The sequence below is a fragment of the Aplysia californica genome, unplaced genomic scaffold (genome assembly GCF_000002075.1).
Source record: "Aplysia californica isolate F4 #8 unplaced genomic scaffold, AplCal3.0 scaffold00247, whole genome shotgun sequence".
Lineage (NCBI taxonomy): Eukaryota > Metazoa > Mollusca > Gastropoda > Aplysiida > Aplysiidae > Aplysia > Aplysia californica.
In genome coordinates, this window is record NW_004797517.1 from 661,084 (window position 1) to 686,801 (window position 25,718).

The window sequence follows — 25,718 nt, forward strand, 5'->3', positions numbered from 1 at the left end:
ACTAAAATCTGGATCTCGTGACGGTCACTCAGGTCAATCAACATGGCTGCATCTTTGTGGAGGACGAGTTCGTGCATTTTGAGACGTTCACTGACCATCTCATCTGTGAGATGCGCAAGTGGACCCCCATCAAAAGCCGTGGATCAACACAAAGGAAAATTCCGTAAGTATTAATGAAATCCCCAGTGAAACAAAACGGAACTAATGGCTGTCCTCCCGGCCTTGGCACAAGCAGTCCAAGTTCAGGAGGTGCCATTGTGGACTCCAGTCCATCACGTATCACACAAGGATCTAGAATCTCCGTCTAGATCTAGATCTAGTAGATCTAGATATCTAGATCTACAGGATAAAGCCTTAGATTCAGATTGTTAATTAAACTATTTGTAATTCCGTAAGTATTAATGAAACCCCCATGAGGAAAGAAACGAACTAATGGCTGTTCTGCTCCTGGTCTTGGCACAGGCGGATTTCAGGTGAGGACCCATGCCATACTCACTCTATACCATAGTACCATAGTCTAGAGGTTTCCACTTACCCAATTTTTTTCAGGATTTTGAACTTTTTCAAAGGGTTATGTAGATCTAGATCTATTATTTATCAATGGAAAGGTCTTTTAAAACGCAGTGACTATTTTTACGGCGAGCCGTAAAGATAGCCTCCAACTCCAGGACCATTTTTACGGCGGTCACAAACTGATGACGTAGAACACGTTTTTCAGTCTTATAAATTCCGTCTTGGCTTGTAGGCCTAGTAGTAGGCTACTACCTTATTTGTTATTTCGAAGTGACTATTCGGACTGGAGTCTGAATATGAAAAATGTTATTCGGACTCTGATTCTTGTCCAGCATGACATCACGTTCCGACTTCCGACTTCCTGTGACTCGTGAATCCGGCTTCCTGTCCTGCCTCACTCGTGACTCGCCTCAGGCTGGGTAGAGACCGGGATCACTTTTTTAATCTTATGCATACCTGCCAACCCTACAGAAAAAATCGGTTGATCACCGACTTTTGGGTCAAACACCGATCCACCGATTTTGAGATGAAGCCACCGACTTCGGGATTCAGCAGGGTGACTGCCAGGCCCCGGAATTTGAGAAAGTTATCAAATATTTGAAAACCAAATCCGATAATGCCCGAAAGTTCATTTTTGCCGGTCGCGATTGTGATTCATTCGGCTCCCTCGAGAGTGTTTCTTCACGCAGACAGGCGGCTATGGTGGCAAGCGGGTGTGATACCGACGTTTGATCGGGATAATCAAGATATACTTTCACTTTCGTTACCACCCAGAAAGTTGCTGGTAGTAGTTTGATAATGCAACATTAATTGTAACAACAACATGCAGGCTGTGCATGGCAAACGCTGTGTCGCCTTGAAAATAAATCAATATTTGTCCTGTGCTGTCACTTGTGAAAAAAAAAAGAAAAGAAAGTTATAGTTATACAAGCGTCTTGTCGGGTTCGCCATTGTGACCGGTCAATGAACTTGCGCGTTCCATCACATTGTGAGCACGGGCACTTGTAGGGGGTCACCAAAGTTCATTCAAAGTCTGAGCGCTGCATAGTATAGGACTCCGGAATGGGGGGAGGATTATTTTTTTTAAAGATACACTCGGGGGAAAGGGGGGGGGGGGTTCTAAGGCAACACCAGGGGACAAAAACTGAACTTGGAAGCAAATTTTAGTATTCTAAATTTTTGATTACCTCTAGATCTAGAAAACTCTGCAAAACGCGTGTTGGTGCAGGCCTTGTGTGGACTCGGGATCCGTCATACTCTTTCCTTGTAAACTCTGCAAAGACAAAAGGCCAAGGGTAGGCCTAAGTCATCCAAGGCCCACCTTTTCTTCATCTTTTCTTCTTTGCTTTTGTTTTTGGTTGGGTTTTTTTGGGGGTGGGGGTGTGGTTTTTTGGTTTCATTTGTGTGTGTGTTCGTGCAGGTATGAATAGGACAGGAACTGCACCAACTACTAATAGGGTAAATGCCTCTGGTAGTTTTCATATTCGTCATTTTTTTTTCTTTGTCATTTTCTACATTTGTTTGAAGTCGCAAACACAATCATGCATATTTGATGTGGGTCAAAATAAAATATTAATAAGGGTCCCAAATTAAGTATGTGACAAGAGGTAATATAGCCTACTACAGATTTTTTAGGTCAACTACAGATTTTTTGACAAAGATTTGCGTCCAACTACAGATTTTGGCCCAGGCAATGTTGGCAGGTATGCTTATGATGAATTTGAGGCCGGCCTGAAAAGTTATAGCGCTTCTAATAAATGTTTATTTGTCAAGAGGTCATCAGAAGCAGTTAAAGATGGCTCGTTAGCGTGTGACAGGGTTGGATGGGCGGCCTGCACACATATGTGGCTGTGTGCGTGTCAGGGAGGGGGGTGGGGAGGGGGGCACTATCGGTTCGGGCGTTGAACGTCGCATACGCGTCAGTCTTTTTCCCCCCGGCAACTGATCATTATTACAATAATAAGCTAGTCTTGACGTAGATCTACGTAATGAATTGTGCGCTGGTCTATGGAATCAAAAGTTGCCGTATGCTCAGCTCCACACAGCAACACAACTTTTCTTGGTAAACAATCGATATGACACAGGCTTGTGTATTTAAAGGAATCGGTCTTTTTTTTTTTTTACACAGCTCATAATATGCAGGTGCCAGGTGGTCTGCTAATGTTCAAATTTACCTTTTTCTACAACAAAGAAGCACTGAACGTTAGATATATAGGGGGGGGGCGTATCAATGAGGTGGCGGGCATCGGATCGGCAGAAAAGGTGTGGGGGAAACTAAAAAATGTCGGAAAATTGGAAGCACTGAACGTTAGATATATAGAACGAAGACACTTCCTTTTTTCCCGGACTCGAGTCCGAATAACGACGGCCTTGTTATTTTATACTACCAGCGTTTACTAAATGACTAAACTAGATTCTAGATCTAATTAGCAATGCCAATCGGGCTTTCCCGCGAGGCGAAAATTTGGTCCCCGTTTACGGGCGATTTTGCGGACCCGGCCGAAGCGTAAGTGACTAACTTTGTCAACCTCGGTCTGCTCTATTTTCGAACCAATCCGAATGAAACTCGGCAACCAATCAGAAAATAGGGCAAACTAATGATATGTGGACTTTGAAGTTCGTACACATAAATTAACCTATACTTTTGGTGTCGGGAACACTTTCGTATCGTGTACACCGAAAACTATAAGGAGTTTGAATTTCAACGCCGAGATGGTAATCAGGGCTTCCAGTCTTCCGCAATTTTGCGGATTTCCGCAAATTAGTAGATTTCCGCAAATGGAAAAATTTCCTTGAAAATTCGTGCCAAAAAAAAAATAATTGCAAAAAATTATTTTCAAAAATGCGAAATAAAAATTTTCCGTTATTACCAATAGTCCACAATAGCCAACCCATACTGGAAGAGCTCTTTTATTTGAAAGTGTAGACAGTGTCTTCTACTTTCACTTTCTAAAGCACAAGAAGCACAGCACCAGCTCTGTAAACAAGAGGAAGGAATGACGATTGTGGTTCAATAGATCTTGGGCCTGCCAAGAAAAGAAAACTCTAAAGAGAGCTTGATTTTTTTTTACCAGACTTGTTTATTTGTAAGTATTGTTGTGGATTTAAATTGAATATAAGCTGTCAAGTTATTTAGATCTAGAATCTAGACTAGAATCTAGAGATCAAGTCAAGCTGTTATATAAAAAGCTATTATTGTAAGAATTCTACACCTTATGCTGATTATGGTGCAAACCAACACAAGCAGAAAAAAGTTAAACATTAACTGTCAAGTTTTATAGATCTAGTTGTGGATGTACGGTATCTGAACAAGGGAGAAAGCATTGCTTTGGATTTGGAAATATATGGATTAACACAAGCAGAAAATTATGTAGGCCTATACAATGTATGTTTTTTTTCTCAATTATTTTCTTGTTAAATTTAGGCCTAAATAGCCAGAAATGGCATACTTAAGATGCTCTGAAACCAAAAATTCTCAAACAGAAAGGGGACGCTGTCCCCCTTCAACCCCCTGCCAGGGCCCTGCCCTGGACCCAAAAATCCTCGAAAAATGACATCAGCCATTGGAAAAGCTCTGGGTAATAGATCTATCTATCCTCTATAGTTTGCTCAAATTTGAACGTTTCTGTGTCAAGTAGTTGTTTAGACCCCAATCATAAATGCACGACTACCCCCCCTATCCAAAGCGGCTTCGCACGGAGACCGGCCATTTTCCCCTCACTCTCGTGGCAAATGTGTGTGTCCTACAAATCCCCGCATGACTGTTCCGGGCCCGTTCATTGGTCACTTGAAATAGGGCAATGGCGGCCGCGCGCATCCGGTTGTTTTTCTCTCTATTCCCCTGTAACATCGCAATGGAGGTATTCCGAGGCGAGGTTATCTCGTCTCGGGGTGTTCGCGTCTCAACGGGGAAAAAGAATTTTTAATTGTACGGCATGCTAGATTGAATTAACTTATCTTTTACGGTTGGCATGGTCTAAAGTCATCATAAAAAGCTTTGCAATTATTTAGTCACGCTGCCGACATATATTCTTAAAGATCCCGTGTTGTGATACGATGCTATAAATAAAATGGACTCATCCCGACACCCCTTTTTCGCAAAATCGTAATATGTACACCACAATTTTAATTATTAATTATAACAAAATAACTACGAAATTGGTAGTAAATCTGACTGCAGAAATGATTTCTACACTCAAAAACACATCGGGTAGCCAAGTTTCTCTTGAACACTCCGATTAGTTACCGAGATATCGTCGATTTTTTTTACAGAATCTGCTACTGCGTGGTCCACTTTTTAGGAGTATTTTCCTATATGTGGGTCATCCATATTTTGCTGACCTTTACAACCCCATAACTTTTTTTTATTTATGAACCGATTCTCAAAATTCAAGAAGCATAATTCTTAGAATTGAAAATTCTTTCTTAGGTGCCAAAAAAAAAAAAAAAAAGGGGGGCAAAAGTGAAAATTTAAATTTTCATTGGCATTGCTTATCTAATACTAATGTAACATACTTCGAGCTGGTTAAAACCGAGAGTAAGGCACTATAATTAAAGGGAGTGTGTATACAGACCTGATAACCGGGAACAAAGTCACAAAGTATACAGACCCGGTAGGGGAACTCTTTTGTGATTTCGGAAAGTTTCAGCGCCCTCTTGGCTCAGGGTAGACCTAGGTTCTTCTAGATCTATGGCCTAGGTATAGATCTAGACAGACAGACATAAATCATTGATCTAGTTTCGAGGCTAGCCTGGATCAAAATGAAGATTGCGGATGTCTTTTCGATGAACGATCGTTTTTCCTCTGTTTTGGAATTGGAGGAATCACAATTTGAAGAAAAAAACACTGTCATAACTTCAATCGAGCAGTCACCCTCTCTATTTCTCTTCCTCTGTCTTGCTCCCTCTCTCTCTCCTCTGTGTATCGCTCGCCTTCTCTTTTTCTTTGTTTGTCTCTGTCTTTCTAAACTATCTTTCTCCCCATCTATTTCCCACTCTATCTTTCTCTCGTTCCCTCCTGCCAACTGGGGCATGTCATATTTTGCTAGCACTTCTCTCTCTCTCTCTCTCTCTCTCTCTCTCTCTCTCTCTCTGTCTCTCTCTCTGTCTCTCTCTCTCTCTCTCTCTCTCTCTCTCTCTCTCTCTCTCTCTCTCTCTCTCTCTCTCTCTCTCTCTCTCTCTCACACACACACACACACACACACACACACACACACACACACACACACACACACACACACACACACACACCATAGAGTTATCTCCTTTTAACTATAGTGTACATCTATGCTCTCACACACACACACACTACCGGGTCTGGGCGCTGAAACTTTCCGAAATCACAAAAGAGTTCCCCTACCAGGTCTGTTTACTTCGTGACTTTGTTCCCGGTTACCGGGTCTGTATACACTTTGATAATTAAATGTCCTCTATTATTAGTATTATCATAATTATAGTCTTTATTGTGGACTTAAACAATTCAATGTTTTTATGTTCTTTACTTGGACCTCTGCTTGGACCTTGTTGTTGTGGGATTTTTTCAAATAATAAAATAGATCACATTTTTTAAGTTTTTGTTTTTTGTTTTCTGATGTGCTCATATTATTATTATTACTGTCCATTTTTACAGGGAACAGCTCACCCCAAGGGTGATTCTTTTTCCGATTCATATTTAGGGAAAAAAATTATACGGGCATAAGAAATAATCACACAAAAAAAACAACCTACCGGTACACCGATTTTGAGAGATAAGCCACCGACTTCTTGATTCTGCAGGGTGATTGCCAGGCCCCGGGAATTACCCAGGAATTTGAAGAAATCTGTAAATTGCCCCGGGAAAATACATAAAAGTTATCGAATATTTGAAAACCAAATCCGAAAAAGCCCTTAAGTTCATTTTTGCCGGTCACAATTGTGAATTCATTCGGCTTTCCACGGACTGAGAGTACGTTTCTTCACGTGAACAGGCAGCTATGGTGGTAAGCGGAAGTATGTTTGATACCAAGGTTTGATAGGGAAATGTCAAGATCTACTTTCGCTTTCGTTACCACCCAGAAATTTGCTGGTTGTAGTTTGAAAACGCAACATTAATTGTAACATGCAGGTTGTGCATGGCAAACACTGTGTGTCCATAAAAAAAAAATCAATATTTGTCCTGTAAAAGAAAGTTATAGTTATACAAGCGTCTTGTCGGGCTCGCCATCATGACCGGTCATTGATCCTGGGCGTTCCATCACATTGTGAGTACCGGCAATTGTAGGGGTCACCAAAGTTCATTCGAAGTCTGAGCGCTGCGAAGTATAGGACTCCGGAATGGGGGGGGGGGGGGGATTATTGATTTTAAAAAAAAAAGATACACTCGGGGGAAGGTTGAAGGCTACACCAGGGGACAAAAATTGACCTTGGAAACAAATATATTAGTATTCTAAATTTTGATTACTACTAGATCTAGAACTCTCTGCAAAACCCCGCGTTGGTGCAGGCGTTGTGTGAAACCGGGATCCGTCGCAAGGCTAGGCGTAAGTCATCCAAGGCCCATCTTTTCTTCATCTTTTCTTCTTTGCTTCTGTTCTTCTTTTTTTTTTCCCTTCCATTTGTGTGTGCGCGTGCATGTATGAATAGGACAGGAACGGCTGTATAGGGTAAATGCATCTGGAAGTTTTCTTATTTTTGTCTTTTTTTGTCTTTTTTTTTTGTTCTCGTCATTTTCTACATTTGTTTGAAGTCGCAAACACATTCATGCATATTTGATGTGGGTCAAAATATTGATAAGGGTCCCAAATTAAGTATTACGGCAAGGGGTAATATAGCCTACTACAGATTTTTTAGGTCAACTACAGATTTTGGGACAAAAATTTGTGTCAACTACAAATTTTGGCCCCAGGCAATGTTGGCAGGTATGCTTCCTTTGTCTCTTCACCTGGAATGGGTATTATTAGTGACATTTATTTTAACATCTGAAACAATACACAATAATATGACATAATTAGAAAAATCAGTGGCGTGACCGTGATTGGAACCTGTGAGTGAGAGAAGCAAACATGATTAATAGTCCAGCAGCATAACCCCAATGCCAAACAGCTGGTGTTACCAGTGAGTAAAAAAAAGTTATTTTAAACCTACACTTGAGTATATCAATTTTCAAAACTCCCAAAACGCAATTATTTTTTTACATCAGAGGGTTTTGAGGAGGTTCCTTCGCAAAATTAGGAAAGCTGATGCGATCGGCTTCAAAAAAAAAGAAAGAAAGAAAAAAAAGTAAATTTCTGAATGGACTCTACCTCATTTGCATATAAAAAAACTTCCTTTTTTTTTTAGTTGCCATCGTGGACAAGCACTTCTTTCTCCGTACCGGTCTGCTTGTATTTCGTTCTTTTTGTACGCCCGTGTTGAGGTAAGGGGAGAAGCGAAAAATTATACAAATAACGATTTCGTTTCGCACGTGTTTTGAACGGAAGAAGAAAAGGAAAAAAATAACCTATCCCTAAAACTTACCTTAATCAAGAAGGCAAGAAGTGCTGCTCCTGATCAGGGGGGGGGCAAGGGACCCCCCCCACCAATTACCCTATGAGAAAAGAAAACCTACCCTCAGCAACGAGCGACCACCTCAATAAACACAATAAAGAAGAGTCAAGAGTCCTAACCCGAACCCTGACCCAACCCCTAACCTTACCCCTATCCCAACCCTAACCCTAAAAACCTAACCCTCAACAAACACAATACAGAAGAGACCTACCCATACCTCTACCCCTAACCCTCAACAAACACAAGCCTACCTCCACCCCTGCCCCAACACTAACCCCAACCCCTAGTTCCTACCCCTACCCCAACCCTACCCCTTATCCTAATAATCCTCAACAAACAAAATAAAGGAGAAACCTACCCCTACCCCAAACCCTAATCCCAGCCTTACAACCCTAACTCTACTGCAAACCCTACCCCTACCCCCAACCCTTCACAACCTCAATAAAGAAGAGGCCTAACCCTAAGCCTACTCCATCCCACCCCCACCTCTAACCCTCAACAAACACAACAAAAAAGAGACATACTATTACTCCTACCCCTAACCCTACCTCCACCCCGACCCCAACACTAACCTCATCGACCTACCCCTAACCCTAAACTCAGACCTTCAAGACTTTAAACTGGGCCTAAAAATGTGCAAACTACCGTACTTTTGTCATGAACAGATGGTATAACAGTGGCTTTCGGCCTCCCGTCATGATTTTGGATGCCATTGAGTATAATCTAGATTTAATAGTGGTCCCTTGTTACGGAAGTCCTCCCTAATAAAATGTAGGCCTAACCTTACGTTGATGCAAACAATACAATATTAAAGGGAGGACTTCCGTAACGAGCGACCACTATGAGTTAAGAGTAGAATAGAAGGCTAGAAAGAAAATACAGTGGAACTCGGATTCAACGAGCTCGGTTTCAACGAGAACTGGGATTCAACAAAATGAGATAGATTCCCCGTTTTTTTCTTCTTTAAAATCAATAAAAATAACCCGGATTCAACGAGCACTTAAATCAGCGAGCTCGGATTCAACGAGGTCGCTTCAGGGTGAACAGCCCCCGCAGACGTGGCTTCTCTCATTTTTCTCCCAGAATTAATTTTATATATTCCCGGAAACCATCCACTGCACCTGCATCGTGAACCATTATTCACTTACCCGATTGCATGCGACCAATCAGCGGTCTTCTTTCATACCAACACATGCTGCGTTGTTGGCACTCGCACATGTCTACTCTGGCGTGTGTCGGGGTCGGATGGGCGGTCTGCACACGTGTGGCTGTGTGTGCATGTCGGGAGGGGGGGCACTAGCGGTCCAGGCGTTGAACGTCGCACATATAAACACGTCAGTCTTTTTTCCCCCCTCTGCAACTGATCATTATTACAATAAACTTTTTTGACGTAGATCTATGTAATGAATTGTGCACTGGTCTATTGAATCATAAGTTGCCGTATGCTGGACTCTTCACACTCACAACAACACAACTTTTTGGTAAACAATCGAGATGACACAGGCGTGTGCGTTTGAACGAATCGATCTTTTTTTTTTTTTACACAACTTACAAATATGCAGGCATTTCAGGCACTACTTGTGACTTCGCCCTTAATTATTTATACAAAACCTCATGTTTGCTATAACGAACACTCGGATTCAACATGATTTTAGGCCAGGCCCGGCGACCTCGTTGAATCCGAGTTCCACTGTATAGCAATGAGAGATGATTTTTAGTCATTTCAGCACTTTTTTGGTCCCTTTTGACATGTAAGTATATAAGAAGAAAAGCGCTCCCCTGGCTTCAGTATATATATCTCATATTTTCACTTCTATATGAGGTACACATACATAACTTTCAGCATTTCTTTGCATTACTCGAGGCAATCTACCTGGGAAGTTTGAATGATACTGTGGTTGTTATTTTTTAGATATGACCTTTCAAAGCTGGAAAATTATTGATTTCATATGACACCTTCGATATTGCATAATCACTTTTAGAACCCCAAAGTATTATAATTGGAATAAATCTTCAATATTGTATCGCCATCTGATAGATTATTTTTTAACCTTCAGTTTGATGTGCCATATAATATGGTTTGTGTGTGTTTAGTTGGATGTTTTGACATTTTCCTTTGGCAGGGTAGGGCGTAAAAATAGGTCAGGGAAAAGCCCTGGACCAGTGGTTGGTTTTGGCCTAGTAGGAAAAGAGTTAAAACATCAGGGATTCTCTCTTTTGTAGAGAGTGGCGTTGTTAACTTAATGGTTAGGCTACCTGACATGTAATCGTGAGATTGCGAGTACGGGGGTTTGAGCCTCAGCTCGGTTCGACATTGTGTCTTTGGGAAAGGCACTTTACAGAAATTTCCTACCTGGGTCAGTCCTTTCGGAGATTGACATTAAACCCGGAGGTCCCGCTTCCTAAATAATCTAATACAGTAGTCTCCGCCTAAGATCCCGGTGCTTGGGAGTAAGGAAAATGCGGAATCTTAGCCGACAAACCCAGGGAAGAATCTGCTGTGACCCATGTTTAGGCCCAGAACCGGAAAATAGTCTCCCTCCAGTCTAAAATGAACTGATGTGACCCCTGGGTGGGTTTATGACATGTGGTGAGAAAAGAGTTGGTCAGCCTTGATGACAATTACATGCCATTTACGGTTGACCTGATGTGGCTCATCCCCTTTGTTTGATATATAGGGTAATGGTTAAGGGATAAAAGTAGTGCATTGTTTTTGAGTGTGTAGATTCAGCTATATGTATGAATTCTTGGAATTTAGCTTTTTTTATTGGGTGACCAGTATATTTAATTTCTTTTTTGGGTCTTTTATAGCTTCTGATGACTGCCAGATACCAGACAGCCTTGGCCACTCTGTTGGTGTTGAGAGATATGAACTGTTGGCTAAGGAGGCTGGCAATGATGTGAGTATGAGAAGATGGTTTTAATGACACCGGGTTCAGGGAATTGTTTGCATTTGTTCTGGATGAATTTTTAAGATTTTGATCCTTGACTGAATGCAGAATGTCACAGGGTTACCCAAACTTTGTAGCTTTGAGGATTAAGAAATCGTTTCATTATTGATTGAGCAAAATTAGTTCTGATTTGCTCTTGTGACTAAAGGGAATGTAAGCAGAGTGTGGAGTAGGGTAAGTTATTTTTTTCTATGCTCACAGCCTTTTTATGGCATACTGTGTTAATCCCATTTGCTATGTAACTGCAGCAATGAATGTATCCAAACTTGTGGGGACTAAATTTTATTTTACATTGATATAGTGAAACTTGTTTGTAATGAAGTCTTTGGGGCCTGACCTTCAAGTTTGTTATTTTCAAGTGTTTGTTTTAAGAAAGGTGTGACTAAGGTGAGGATTTTAAAAATGGGTAATGATAGGGACATCTGTTGAGCGTGTCATGATATAAAGAGAAAGAGCCATAGGTGCTCCGAAGTCTTGTATGTGCTGTTACTTCTTTCTCTCACACAACCCTTGAACAATTCAGTCAGGCTTGGTTTCAAGCAAGAATCAGAGTCGTTATCGTGTCTTTTCTGCTTTTCCAAACATGTTTTAAACTAACTTTGAAATCATAAACTGCTATTTTCAAACGAAAGGCATTGTCCTTTATTTGATGCCATGGCTAAAGCTAAAGTGCTCTAGATAGACTATGGTTAATGTGGAAAATTGAAGTGTTGCTGAAAAATACGTAGGACTGTCAAAGCCTATACCAGCTGGGTAAAAAAAACCTGTGTCATTTGATGTAGGCCTATTGTTTGCGAAACAATTTGCATTGCAATGTAGTGGACTAGGCCTAGGGTATGACAGCATGTGGTTTCACAGATGTGCACGCAACTCATTATTTAGATCTGAACCGAGCAGGACAGCGCAGTATATGATAGATACCAGACTTCATGTGTGATGCGATCGAGAAGAAGATTATGTAGATCGAAATCTAGCCTGTCACTGTTCAGTAGCGTGGAAAAAAATATGACAATGACGTGTCTGCATCCCTGCTGACATTTTACCCTGCGAACTCTATACCACCCACCTCCTCAAACTAACAAACAAGACTCGCACACAGCCTCACGTGTGCCGAATGCCCATTACCTCTCTCACATCTGGTACATGTCTCAGAGGCATATACATTGCATGTTTTGATGTGAAAATTATCCTCCAATTGGGTAGCACACGATGACTGTGTGTCTCTGATAAGTTAACTGTGTTGTGCAGTGTGTAATGTGCATGAATGTGGAATGATCCACAGTGCAGGGCGATTGATGATGTTGTGAAGTAGGCTAGAGGCAATAAAGTTTGTTGCAGAAGAAAAATGCGTGAAGCCACATCAGCATTGGCTGATTGCCTTGTAACTTGTGTGATTTCATTGAATCTGACTTTACTCATATACGTATTCGTTCCGTTATATAAAAGGTATTTTGTTGATTTTAATGAAATGTACACCTCCTAAACACTGATTCCTTCTCCTTTTGTTAAATCTTGAGTTTGTAGTACTTGAGTTGTATAATCTTAATGGAGCTGCTGTCTGAAGTACTTGGTGGGTGGTTGACGGGTGCTCTGGTGTGGTTTGATTTTTCTTTCCTATCAAGCGTCTATCGTCTTTATCTCCCCATCTCCTTTTTTATGTTTGTTACTGTCTTGTAACATCTCTAATCTTCTGGCCCTCATACGACCTTATGCAGTTGCGAGCGCCGTAAAACCTCTACTAAAATTTTTTTTTAATGAAGTATTTGTAATATAGCATCACTATGAATTAACGAAGAGGGGTGATTTAGATATTGTCCACAGAATGGGGTCCCCATTAAAATCATTAAAAATTCTCTTTTATAAGGGTTCCTACTTTAATATTAGCTATGCTGACATTATTCATTGTATACAATGAGCTGGAATTTTGAAAACAGGAAAGAATTGCGTTCATTTGTATTTGATGTTTTGGTATAATCTTAAGATTATGTACATTGAAAGGGTAATCTGAGGGTGCTGGGAAACATTTCCATTTAAAGGTAGTTTAGGTAATTTGTGCTCCTCTTCTCACCATTGTTGATGCAAGATTTGACCTTAATGTTGTCTGTAAGGCCTAAGTTCTACCCTTTGTCCTCACCAGGGAAAGTGGTAACAGGACAAAGTAGGGGGTTGCTAGGTGTGGGTGAAGCACTGTGGGGCTTTATGTCACCGAGGCAATACGATAGCCATGAAGGCTGACCAGGGTCATCATGCAGTGTTGAAGGTCAAAGGGGCTCTGGTGAAACCGTGACTCGTTGAGCAAGCCGACAACAAATAAATCTTGCTGTGAAAGAAACAAAGGGAAAAAAAAATGGACTGATTCTAGTGGCAACAGATCTGGAAACGTAACCAACTGTACTGCAAGCAAGATCAACGATCAAAACAGGCACGATGGAATGTCAACAGAAGTTAAGAAAAAGAAAATTGTACTGGACTCTTCAGACGTAAGGAATAAAGACAACTGCAAGGTGATTCATGAAGGCTACCTCCTGATCTGCAGTGGATCACCTGAAGAAGAGAGCTAAACATTTGCATACACCCAACCAAAGTTGATATAATAAGTGAAATCAACCGAATTTCAGTAAATCAGTCAGCATAATACTCATAGAAGGTGGGAAAATAATTTGCATTCAAACATACGCTTCTTGCAACAGCAACTATGCAGAAGACAGACTAGCAATTCAGAACGACTATGTGAACACCATCAACAACAATGAAGATATGTATATCATGGGAGGTCTCAATGGCAGAGTGGGTCAAAGACAAACCCCTAAGGAAGAGTACTTGGGACCCAACAGTGATGAAGACACAGACTGCAATACAGTCCATGCCGGCTTTAAGTACGGTCATCAGGAGAAAGCTTAAGCGTGCTTAAAGCCAAAGCGTGCTTAAGTGCGAAGTAGACATAATCCAGAGATTTTCATGTTGAAAATTCCCTGTGCTATTTCCCTTTGTTTGTAAGTAGGCCTATAGTTGTCCCGCAAAAGTGTGCACTGTTTTTTAGACACCCGCCATGGTAGTTTTTGTTCGCTTGTTTGTTTTTGTTTTGTGGTCGAATGGGAAATGAAAACTTAATTTAGACGGCCAGTCACGATACAGCACACTAGGCCTACTGTAACACACTGCCTGTGCGTACCACTGCCCGCTGTGCCACTCATACCACCGCCTTCATCCCACCTCGCGCGTGATACACAATCAGGACTAATGGATAGCGAGGGTCAAAGGTGAAATCGCAGCCAGCCTCCCTTTCTCGTCTCCCCGGCCCTGACTCTCTTTGTATTTTTTTTTTTTTGGTCGTGTGTAGCTTTGCCCTAGGCCTAGGCTAGATCCTATGTCCGCGCGCATGGCTGTGTGCATCTCTCTGCCTTCCTCTCCGCCCATGTGAGTGTGTGTGTCCATCACTTGCGTTCTTTGTGTTTCTCTAGACACACTCCACTGCTGCAGTGTACACTGTGTTCGAACTTCGATGGGTCATCATGAAAATATTGACTGTCTTGAAGCCGAAGTTACCGTGCTTATAGGCGTGTAATTTATATAGCAAAAATTCAGTAAGAGCCGTTTAGCGTGCTTGAGTCCGAAACGTGCTTAAGGCCGGCGTGCTAAAAGCCGGCACGGACTGTACTGCCGTCTTAGGGAAAAAGGACGAATATCGGAAATTGGGTCAAATAGAGATATCGATACCATGTGAAAGAGTATGAAAAGCTGCCTCTTTTGAACCAGTGGCCATTACATTTAGAGATGTTCGAATACTTTATTTTGGTATTGAACGTATCGTCATAAATTTTTCTTTTTAATTTATTTTATATTTTATGAAAAAAGGACGAATACCGAGAGGTTCGTCCTCAGTTTACGAAAAAGCGACGAATATACCGATATTCGTCCTTCTTCGCCAAAACATGCCTACGTTACAATGCCAAGGTCTTATGATGAAATACCAAAAAGCTCAAATCCTGGTATATCCAGCTTTGATCCTCGCTGTGTCAAGTGTGTTGCACGCAGTAAGACGACAAGCACCACTGCTTGTGTACACTCACCAGTATTTGAACCCCGGATCTTTGGCTCCACTGGCAAAGCGCAATTAAATAACAGTCTGGAAGCCCGAAAACACTTACATAAAACCAGATGAACCTCAAATATCACAGAAACGAAAAATCCAGTACGTTACTATTTGACAACGTCGGGTGAAAGAAAGACGAATATCGCTATTCGTCCTTTTCCCATAAAAAGCTAATCAAAACTTCATCAATCTGTTATGAAAGGATGACTTTTGTTTTCTCACACAAAATTTTGTTGATATTTCCAAACAAAATTTTAACTACAAGTGCATAATTGCTCCATCTTCCTCCTGCAAAAAATCAAGTTAAAAATAAAATAAAAAACCAATTTTTTAAACGTGAGACGAATAAATTTGATTTTTTGGCCCTCCTTGAAAATGGGTATGTCGCGATATTCGTCCTTTTTGCCCAAGACGGCAGGATAACAATGGAAGAATAGTACTGAACCTATGCAATGTGCTTGACATAGTGATCACTAATTTTTTCTCACCCGCGGTAAACGAAATTAAGAGCTATCCTGATGCTCAGAAAACGAAGACATACAGCCAAAGATTCGAGAGCAGTCCAAAACTGCATTATTGACACAGACCACAGATCTCTTACAACCAGCAAAGTCACATAAACAAAGAAGCACAGTGATACATACAAGAGAAGTGAAAGAGCCAAACATCAAAAAGGCAATCGAGGATGACATGACTAAAAAGTACAATAAGCTGTCACCTGAGATCAAAGACATAGAAGAAGAGTGGCAAACGTATTCGCACATCGGAAATACAGTGGAACTCAGATTCAACAAGGTCACCGGGCCAGACCTAAAATCTCGTTGAATTCGAGTGTTCGTTATAGCAAACATAAGGTTTTGTGGATAATTACAGGCACTGAGCAAGTAATGTGCAAAGGGAAGTCACAAGTAGTGCCTGAAATGCCTGCATATTATGAGCTGTGTAAAAAAAAAAAGACTGATTCGTTCAAATGCACGCCTGTGTCATCTTGATTGTTTACCAAAAAGTTGTGTTGCTGTGTAGAGCCTAGCATACGACAACTTTTGATTCCATAGACCAGCGCACAATTCATTACGTAGATCTACGTCAAGACTAGCTTATCATTGTAATAATGATCAGTTGCCGAGGGGGGAAAAAGACTGACGCGTTTGTATCTGCAACGTTCAACGCCGGGACCGCTATTGCGCCCCCCCCCCCCCTTCTCCAACACGCATGCAGGCTGCCCATCCGACCCCGACACACGCCAGAGTAGGCGCGTGCCAACAACGCATGTGTTGGCATGAAAAAAGGCCGCTGATTGGTCGTTTGCAATCGGTTAAGTGAATAATGGTTCACAACGCAGGTGCAATGGATGGTTTCCGGGAATCCGGAAATAGATAAAGTTCGTTCAGGGAGAAAAATTAGCGAAGCCACGTCTGCAGGGGCTGTTCACCCTGGAAGCGACCTCATTGAATCCGAGCTCGCTAATTTAAGTGCTTGTTGAATCCGCGCTATTTTTATTGATTTTAAAGAAGAAAAAAAACAGGGAATCTATCTCATCTCGTTGAATCAGAGTTCCACTGTATAGAAGAAAAGAGTTATCAGTTATGGAATGAAGTGACTAAGTGGAAACAAAGGCAGAAAAGCATGCAGGTGAAAAATGGTGAAACCAAAGAAGCAGTTCAGAAAGAAAAAGACACTATTAAAAATAATTGCAGAAGTTGAAAACTTTACAAGACCTATACATGACAAGAAAATGAGAAGAGAGACCAGAACAGTTATCAGCACTGTTAAAGAATACTCGTGGAAAATAAATAGCAAGGATCTGGCTGAAGTTCGCATAGAAAATCCTAGATAGTTTTATAAAAGTGTGAGCAGCAAATTAATAAGAAAAGAACCATACAGTGGGACACACGACAAAGAAGGAAAGTCTGCTCGGCAAAAGGGATGTAAAGAAAGGTAGGAAGATTTCTTTCAAGAACTTTTTAACCCAGATGGTGGTAGTGGACAACAAGGAGAATACAGCATTGACAATGAACTTAAATTCAGTCCTAAGAACAAAGCCCCAGGTCCAGATGAAATCACAGTAGAAGCCGTAAGAGCTTTTGGAAACACGTTTGCAGTTTCTGAAGGGAGTTTTTATTAGAACCTGGAAATTTAAAAAATGCCTAGAAAGTTTGCTGTAGGGCATGTGGGAAAAGAAAGGCAACTAGAGTGATTGTACCTAGAGAGGATTTTTATAAGTAAACAAGTTTGTCTGTAAGAGTGGTATCTATTGTGGATGCTGGGGAGGGATTAGATCCAAGCCTTTTGGGTCTGTTTTTGTTTTATTGACAGAATTTTCATGCAAAATAATTTTTCTTTCCAGGACCCTTTCCAGATGAAACCCATTAAGAGGGCAAAGGGCACTTTTGATGAACCAACTATTGTGACTTCACCCAACGCAAAAAGGATGATTGGATGCATATGTAAGTTATTGTTACTTGGTTACAGACAGATTAGATAAACAATACAGTGACCAGTCACCTCACACATGAGTTGTGGGCGGGGCTTATAGGTTATGACGGATCATGCTTCCCTCACCAGCAGTTGAAAATTTATTGTCAGGCCTACTCATTGGTCAACTTGGGTAAACATTCACTGGAGGGACTAACAATAATGACAGGTGAATGAATTATAACGGCCTGTCCCCAGCGTGAGGGGCCGATTCAAAATTTATGCAGGGTTCCCGCGGCCTCCTTGAATTTGCATTCAAGGAAAAATGTCCTTGAAAACTCCTTGAATTTGCATTCAAGGAAAAATCTCCTTGAAAACTCCTTGAATTTTGCCAGATCGGACAGGAACACAGGGTGACTGCAAGGCCCCGGGAATCCCGGGGGCCCCTGAAATTACCCGGTCGCGATTGTGATATAATATTATTATCATATTCGTTCGGCTTTTCCCAGCCTGAGAGTACGTTACACGCGCACAGGCGGTTATGGCGGCAACAAGTGGAAGTGTGTGCGATACTGAAGCTCAATCGGGAAAATCAGGATCTACTTTCGCTTTCGCTACCACACAGAAATTTGCCGGTAGGGCCTTTAGTACATTGTAGTCTGATAACGCCACATTTGTAACATGCAGGTTCTGCATTACAAACGCTGTGTAACATGCAGGTTCTGCATTACAAACGCTGTGTCGCCATGAAAATACATCTTTTGTCCTGTGCTGTCACTTGTGAAAAAGAAAAAAGAAAGTTATACAAGCTTCTTGTTGGGCTCGCCATCGTTACCGGTCATTGAACCTGTTCGTTTTCGTCACATCGTGAGTATTGGCGTGAGGTCACCAAAGTTCATGTAAAGTTTGAGCGCTACGAAGTATAGAACTCAGGAATGGGGGGATTATTGATTTTTTCAAAGACGCACGCGGGGGAGGGGGGAAATGGGGTTGAAGGCAACACCGGATGACAAAAACTGAACTTGGAAGCAGATTTTACTTTTCAGAATTTTGGTTACTATTATACTAGATGTCTAGATCTAGATCTAGATCTATATCTAGATTCTAGAGCTCGCTGCAAAGTGCGCGTTGGTGCAGGCCTTGTGTGGAATCGGGATCTGTCACACTCAAATCTTGTAAGCCGTCTTTTTTTAAACTAAAGGGTTCCCGTTTCATGGGGTAGGTGATAGTAAATTATGATAATATGTATTGTATATTCTATATTTAAGCTTTCTGTTCAAGATTCGCAGATTTTCAGTGTCACTGCATCTTTCCCTCCCACAGTTCTAACTTACACCTCTCACGCTGAATAGGTCTACTTGAGCCATTCATGTTAAGATGTTATTACTCTACTTTGAGTTTGAGCAATAATTTTTGTCTTTCATGTTTGTTATATAAACCTTGACACCTACATTGGTTCTTGGCCGTCGATATTCTGGTTCTTCTATGCCTTTTCTCAGGCTCAAAGCAAGATTCATTTTTATATAGTTCATATTTAAGGCGAATAATGATCAAGGGAAAATATAAATAAGCATAAGAACAGACTGAAATACCTAAGTCACACAGTATCCCAGTGCCACACCGACATGTTGTTGACTGGATATAATGTACCTACATCCGTGCTATATATTATTTTAATAATATGACGATTATTTTAATAATATATAAATGGAGCATGCACTGTCATTGTTATGTAACATGTCCCTGGAGAATGGATGAGCCCCCCTGGAAAATTGAGAAGCTGGTGGGTGGCAGTCACCCTGGGAACAGTTTTTGTAGGAAAATCGAAACTAAGATATGATTCCTTTCTGACATATGTAGGCGTATTGAAAATAGGCTTTGGTCATGAATTTCTTGACCAAATCTCCTTGAATTTTAAAAATTTCTCCTTGAAACCTCCTTGAATTTGATTGGAAGTTCATGGCAGGAACCCTGTTTATGACAAAGCATCGGGCAATGAGGGACCACTCCTGGCCGCCTGAGGCAGGTAAATTTGACAGTGGGTCGATAAAATAAGGTGGCTGCAGCCGCATTGGACAGGTTTTGCCTGGTTAAAGCTTATAGAAAAGCACAAGGGGTGTAGTCATGGCAGGTTCGACTGTACTTGTCATGTTGCAAGCCACATTTAGAAACTCATGGACAGGAATTTTTTCCCCTCTAAACTTTTAACACACCAGTATGACCCAAAAATCGGTCATGGTGTATTTAACTATATAAAGGGTCTGGTCTATTTTTGGGTCTCGACGTACCCGTTGCTTGTAAATATCGACGTACTGGGAAGTTGAAAACGACAGCAATAATTTGCTGCTGTTGGCTTGTTGCAAGGCGACCTATTGTTCACTCTCTTTGTGGAGGCAAAAGCTGTGGCATGGTGATGCTTTTAAAAAAAGGAGTTAATTTTACAACTCCAACTCCTCATCTGTTATAGCCAGGGTTGGGTTGATTTAAATCAGTTAATTTTTAAAATTTTAAATCAACTTGATTTTTTAAATAAAAATCAGTGATTTAAATCACTTTTTGAAAAATTTATTTTTATTCAGTTTTTACATATATTTCAACATTCAGAATTCCTTTCCTTGGTTTCATAAAACAGATATAAGGTTAAGTAGACTCATATAATCATGCTTAAAAGTCTTCTTTCCCTCCTTTCCCTGTAAAATAATACAGTATTCAATTTACTTTTTTTTTCCATATATTGAAATCAGAGCTGGGTTGATTCAAATCAGTTGATTTTTTAAATTTTAATCAACTTGATTTTTAAAATAAAAATCAGTGATTTAAATCACTTTTAAAAAAATGTATTCAGTTTTTATATTTATTTGAACATTCAGAATTCCTTTCCTTGGTTTTATTAAACAGATATAAGGTTTAGTAGACTAATATAACCATGCTTTAAAGTCTGTTTTCCCCCTGTCACTGTAAAATAATACTGTATTCAATTGACTTTTTTTTCATAATTGAAATCAGGGTTGGGTTGATTTAAATCAGTTGATTAAAAAAAATTTAAATCAACTTGATTTTAAAAATAAAACTCAGTGATTTAAATCACTTTAAAAAAATGTAATCTGTTTTTACATCTTTAAACATTCAGAATTCCTTTCCTTGGTTTATAAAACAGTATATAAGGTTTAGTAGACTAATTTAATCATGCTTAAAAGTCTGCTTTCCCCCCCTGTTACTGTAAAATAATACAGTATTCAATTAACTTTTTTTTTCATTATTGAAATTAACATTTTCTTTTTCTTTTTAGACAAACACAAGCGCGCGGACACACACACACACACACACTGTAATAAAATGCAAGTTTATCTATGCATAATTTACCCCCCCCCCCCCCCCCAATGCATTTTGCACTAAAAGAACATACTTTTAGAAACCAAAAATCCCAAACTGTCGACATTTAAAAAAAAATTTTAAAAATCAAAAAAATCCGATTTAAATAAAAAAAATCTTGATTTAAATTTAAAAAAATCGATTTTAAAATTTTTTATTTTAAAAAAAATAAAATCACGAACCCTGGTTATAGCTCTCTGTGGTGTTCATTCACATGCTGTAGAGAGTTAATAGGTGCTCTCGTGTGGGTTTATTTCTTTCCTTTCAAACATCTATCGTCTTTTTCTCTCTTTTTTTTTTTTTGTACAGGGGAACTCAGATTTAACGAAGTCGTTGGGCCTGACCTTCAATTTAATTGAATTCGAGTGTTCGTAATAGCAAATGTAAGGTTTTTCTGGAGATAATTACAGTTACAGGCACCTTCGACTTTTTCAATCAGAAGCAGCCTGGTTTCAAATGAGACGGGCATTGTTTTTTTTTTTTTTATGCCACACCGAAGTAATCATCCTATAAGAGCCAGATCCGCGTATCATGATTTTGGTGCGAATAATTTTTTTTTTTTTCATCAATAGAAAGTGCGTATCATGGGCTTCATTTTTGTATAAGTTTCACTGAGTTCCCCGCCTTAAAATCGCTATAAAAAGCAAATAACTGTTTCAATTATCATAGCTGTTTGCTTCCAAGTTAACTTGTCTTGAGATGTGCAGAATGGATTTCAAAATTTTTATGCCTTTGATTACGCAACAAGAATTACTCCGGAACCGACAATAAAGCCAAGAATTTCTAAATCGAGTATCATATGATATATGATACGCTTTTAGGGCTTGATGGTTTCTGGTGTGTTGATTATTCATACATACCTATGTTAATCAGGTTTTTGTTCCTCCTGAAAAATTCGCTAAAACCTTGATACGTGGAATAAGCTCTTATAGGACGAAATGCTGGTCGATTTCAGGAAAATGCACTGAACTCTACCCAATACACACTTTGCAAAAGGGCCAATTGGTTCAAATACTTGCCTGTGTAATCTATCATCTATTATATACTGTTTGCAGAACTAGTTATGTTACTGTGTGGAGCCTAGCATACAGCAACGTTTGATTCGACAGTCCAGCTCCCAATAAACTGCGTTCAGGGCCGCGTGCGCGCGCCCCCCCCCCGTCACACATGTGCTGGCCACCCGTCCGGCCCTGACACACACTAAGGCCGCAACCATATTAACGCCCGACACCGACAGACGGACCAGACCCGCCGTTTTTGGTTGGGTGTGGCCGACCATATTAACACCGGTTTTTTGTCAGTCAGACGCCACCGTCTTGAAAATATGAGGTGTAGCAGAAGAAGAAAATTGTTGTTGTTGCTGCTTTTGAGACGCAGACAAAAAAGGAAAACCAAGACAAGAAGAGTTTCAGTTCATCCTATCCAAAGAAAGCGTGATACACTTGGTGAATTTCATCATTTGTTTCCGCAGTTGTTGGAAGATAGTGAAAAATTCCAACCATACTATCGCATGAAACATACCAGTTTCAATGAACTGCTAGAGATATGCACAGCTGACAAAGAACTGCTAGAATTCTGTGTAGTGACATTGAGGCGGGAAAGGGGACACAACTATGCAGAGATAAATCATTAAAATTACCTCCCTTCTCGCCCGGCGGACCGTCTTCGATAGAACCCGTTTTATCGGGGGGACGGTTTGGCCGGGGACGACACAGGACGTCGGGCGTCCGTATGGTAGCCGAAACCGTTTTTTGTTACCTTCCATTATTAAAAAGCCGGTGCGCATTCTTTTGTGCCCGAAGACGGTCTTGTCCGTCTGTCGGTGTCGGGCGTTAATATGGTTGCGGCCTAAGACATGTGTGCGTTCTAACAATGTCTATCTATTTTGGTATGAAAGAAGACCGCTGAGTGGTCGCATTAGATGTAAACAATAGGCTATGCGAATAAGGGTTCACAATGCAGGTGGCTTGGATGGTTTCCAGGAGTAAAGTTGGTTGTGAGAAAAATGAGCAAAGCCAGGTCAGCGGGGACTGTTCACCCTGCAAGAAACTTTGTTGAATTCGAGCTTGCTCATTTATCTGTTTGTTGAATCCAAGTTATTTTTATTGATTTTTGTGAATAGAAAAAAATGGGGAATCCAACTTCTTTCGTTGAATCCAAGTTTCAATGTATGTAACTCTTCTAATTTCAGCACTTATATGACCCATTTGAGTTGTAAGTGCTGTAAAACTCTTACCAAAACTAAAATACGCACAGGATTATGTGAGAGATAAGAAATTTATTTGTCAAAACCTGAAGAAAATTGTTGCTTGATTTCAACTTTTTTTAAATGGAGATTATGAAGGGAAAAACGATATATATCGCATGCCATCTGAGGACAACTCTTACACTCTTACAATGTGCCTACTGTCATACAAATGGAATCATGAATTTTTTCGCAATTTAACATTAAAATGTGTCCCTAATGCATGCTAAATTAAAAATATTCATTTCTTCTTTTTAAAAAAATGGAATATGTGGATAATTTACTCTGTGCTTTTGTTTCTTCTGCAGGTGAAGAAGATTCACTAACTATAAACTGGATGTATGTTCACAAAGGAGAGCCAAAACGCTGTGAATGTGGCTACTGGTTTAAGCTGGCAGATGCCCCAGTCCAGGAATACAACTGAGTTCCTATTGCATAGTCTATGTAGTGCCACTTAATTTTCACCATATTTATGTCTTTTCGTTTTAACTTGAATATGACATGGTTTATTTCCTTGGGGTAGAATGTTTGCTTTCGATTGTCGCATTGTCCATTTTGTTAAAAATTCAATGACATAACTTTCTCTGAAATGTACCAACTCTATGGGGAAGCAGAACTTTCATTTTGAAACTGTAGTAGTTCTGTTTATTTCAGTCATGACCAAGTTTTGGTTATATTCAGCTCTAATTTTAAAAAATAATAAACAAACCAGTGTATGTGGGACGGACAAAATGACAAAAGTCCTGGTGTGTACTACATTGTTGTATGCTAGGGATATCTCAAATCCATGGGATCCCTCCTGGAACAGAGATGTTGCTTGTTTTACATTTAAGTTTTAGAATTGACTTTCAAAGTGAGATTGAGAATGAATAAATACCTTGTTATGACCGAATACAAATGATATTGTTTTGTGTGTTTCTCACTATCTTTATTTGTGAGGCAGCGTGGTGGAATCAGCCTTTCGTCAATTTTTGGGCATGTAGAGTTATTGGTATCATCTTAAAGCTTGTTCACTTGTCTTTATTGGGATGAACAAAATATCCATTTATCTAGAATATAAGTCGAGATATTTGCGAAAGAAGGAGGAGGGGGTCACCTGTTTTCAGAGGTAAAATTAGTGAGCAAATGGCCGCTAAAGATTAGTTATTTCCTTAGCTTAAGAGTCCGTGGTAACTGAAAATTTACATTTTTTGTGCCTTTAATCAACGTTTTTCAGAAATATCCACACGGAAATTAGTTCTTTAATGGGCATGAAAGGTGTTGAGCCAAAAAACCCAAAAATTTGATAAAAATTCACAAACCTGCGGAAAAATACAAGTTTCTTCACTTTGATTATTTTGACGAGAGCCCGATTCCACCACGCTGTCTCACATTTCATTTACACCTTGTGTTTGTTTTGTTTTTCATTAGATTTTGCAAGTTCTCTTTGACAGTTAAAAGGGGTGCCGTATGTATTGCCATCTGTGGTGCAAAGGTCAGGCGTGGTATGTAGGAGACCCGTGTTTTGATTCCAGAGCAGGGAGAAATTTTTATAGAGTATCTGTCTTTCTGCTGGGGTGTTGTGTCCCTCTCGACGCAGATTGGCCCAGACAGGGTCAGAAGCCCACCTCCTATGTGATCGAAATTGTGTCAAGTGGGAAGTAAAAAGACCTACTGGAAAAGAGTGTAGGCCTATCGTGTACCTAACAGGTCTGATGCTCTACTCTTTGCTTCCAGTCCATGACTCGAGTTGATTGGGTACACAAATTTTTTTTACGGACTAGCCAGGGAATGAGGTTTCTTCAATACAGCACCATAGATCATGGATGTAGTGCAATGCTAGCTCACAGGAAAGGCCCTTTTACTTTTATTTACACCCTGAGGGGAAATTGCAAATACAGTCAAACCTCGTTGTACCTCCCCCCACCCCCTCCCCCGGCTTACAGTACAGTACAGCCAGGTTTTGCCAATTTATGGTTCTAAAAGGAACGCCTACTATAAACATTGTATGTTTGCATCTACCGCCAACTGTGTGAGAAATTGAGAAATGAACAAGCGGACAAACTGGTGAGCCATGCACCTGTCAATACTGACATTAAAATGGACCAAAATGATGTCGTAAAGGCCCTTGCCACCACACTTGAAGATGAGGATCTTGAGCATGACTGCGCCGATCTTACGACTTGAAGAACTGGGTGTCTTCAGAGGAAGTGGCAAAACCGGGATGGAAACACAGGTTATTATTTATTAACCAAATGAACACCGGAACGATCAGCAGATGGGACTCTGAGGTGGATATTGGAGCGGAGCATATATATATATATATAATGGCAATGCCCGAAGTGCTATATGATGTTGTTCCCAGGATCATTTAATCAAGTGTGAGAAATAGCCCGTCTGTAGCCTACTGCCAGGGATAGAGTACACACATGTAGGCCTATTAATACAGTGGAGTCCACTTATAACGAGTCCGGAAAAAACGAGATGTCTGTTATAAAGACACTATTCTAAAACTAAAACCCCGTTTTTTTCTCCTCTTTACCTTTGTAAATAAAATACTGCTATAGCGCTATCAGACAAACATGAGAGTCGGTTATAGCGGAATATTGCTGTTGCTGTGCACAGT

The 25,718-nt window shown here is 40.3% G+C and overlaps 1 protein-coding gene across 1 annotated transcript; it reads left to right on the forward strand.

The window, feature by feature from the left end:
• Positions 1 to 24,007, forward strand: LOC101849544 (cytochrome c oxidase subunit 5B, mitochondrial). The gene is made up of 4 exons (XM_005100443.3): positions 1 to 163; positions 10,849 to 10,937; positions 17,429 to 17,528; positions 23,422 to 24,007. The coding sequence occupies exons 1-4, from the start codon at positions 43 to 45 to the stop codon at positions 23,535 to 23,537; spliced, it is 426 nt and encodes a 141-aa protein (XP_005100500.1). The 5' UTR covers positions 1 to 42; the 3' UTR covers positions 23,538 to 24,007.
• Positions 24,008 to 25,718: the final 1,711 nt, after the last annotated feature.

What these genes read in the sequence shown, in the direction of transcription:
- LOC101849544 (XM_005100443.3), top strand. Translation starts at nt 43, where the DNA reads ATGGCTGCATCTTTGTGGAGGACGAGTTCGTGCATTTTGAGACGTTCA. An exon ending in CTAAGGAGGCTGGCAATGAT is followed by an intron (nt 10,938 to 17,428) that starts GTGAGTATGAGA and finishes TTTTCTTTCCAG; the next exon opens with GACCCTTTCCAGATGAAACC. An exon ending in AAGGATGATTGGATGCATAT is followed by an intron (nt 17,529 to 23,421) that starts GTAAGTTATTGT and finishes TTTCTTCTGCAG; the next exon opens with GTGAAGAAGATTCACTAACT.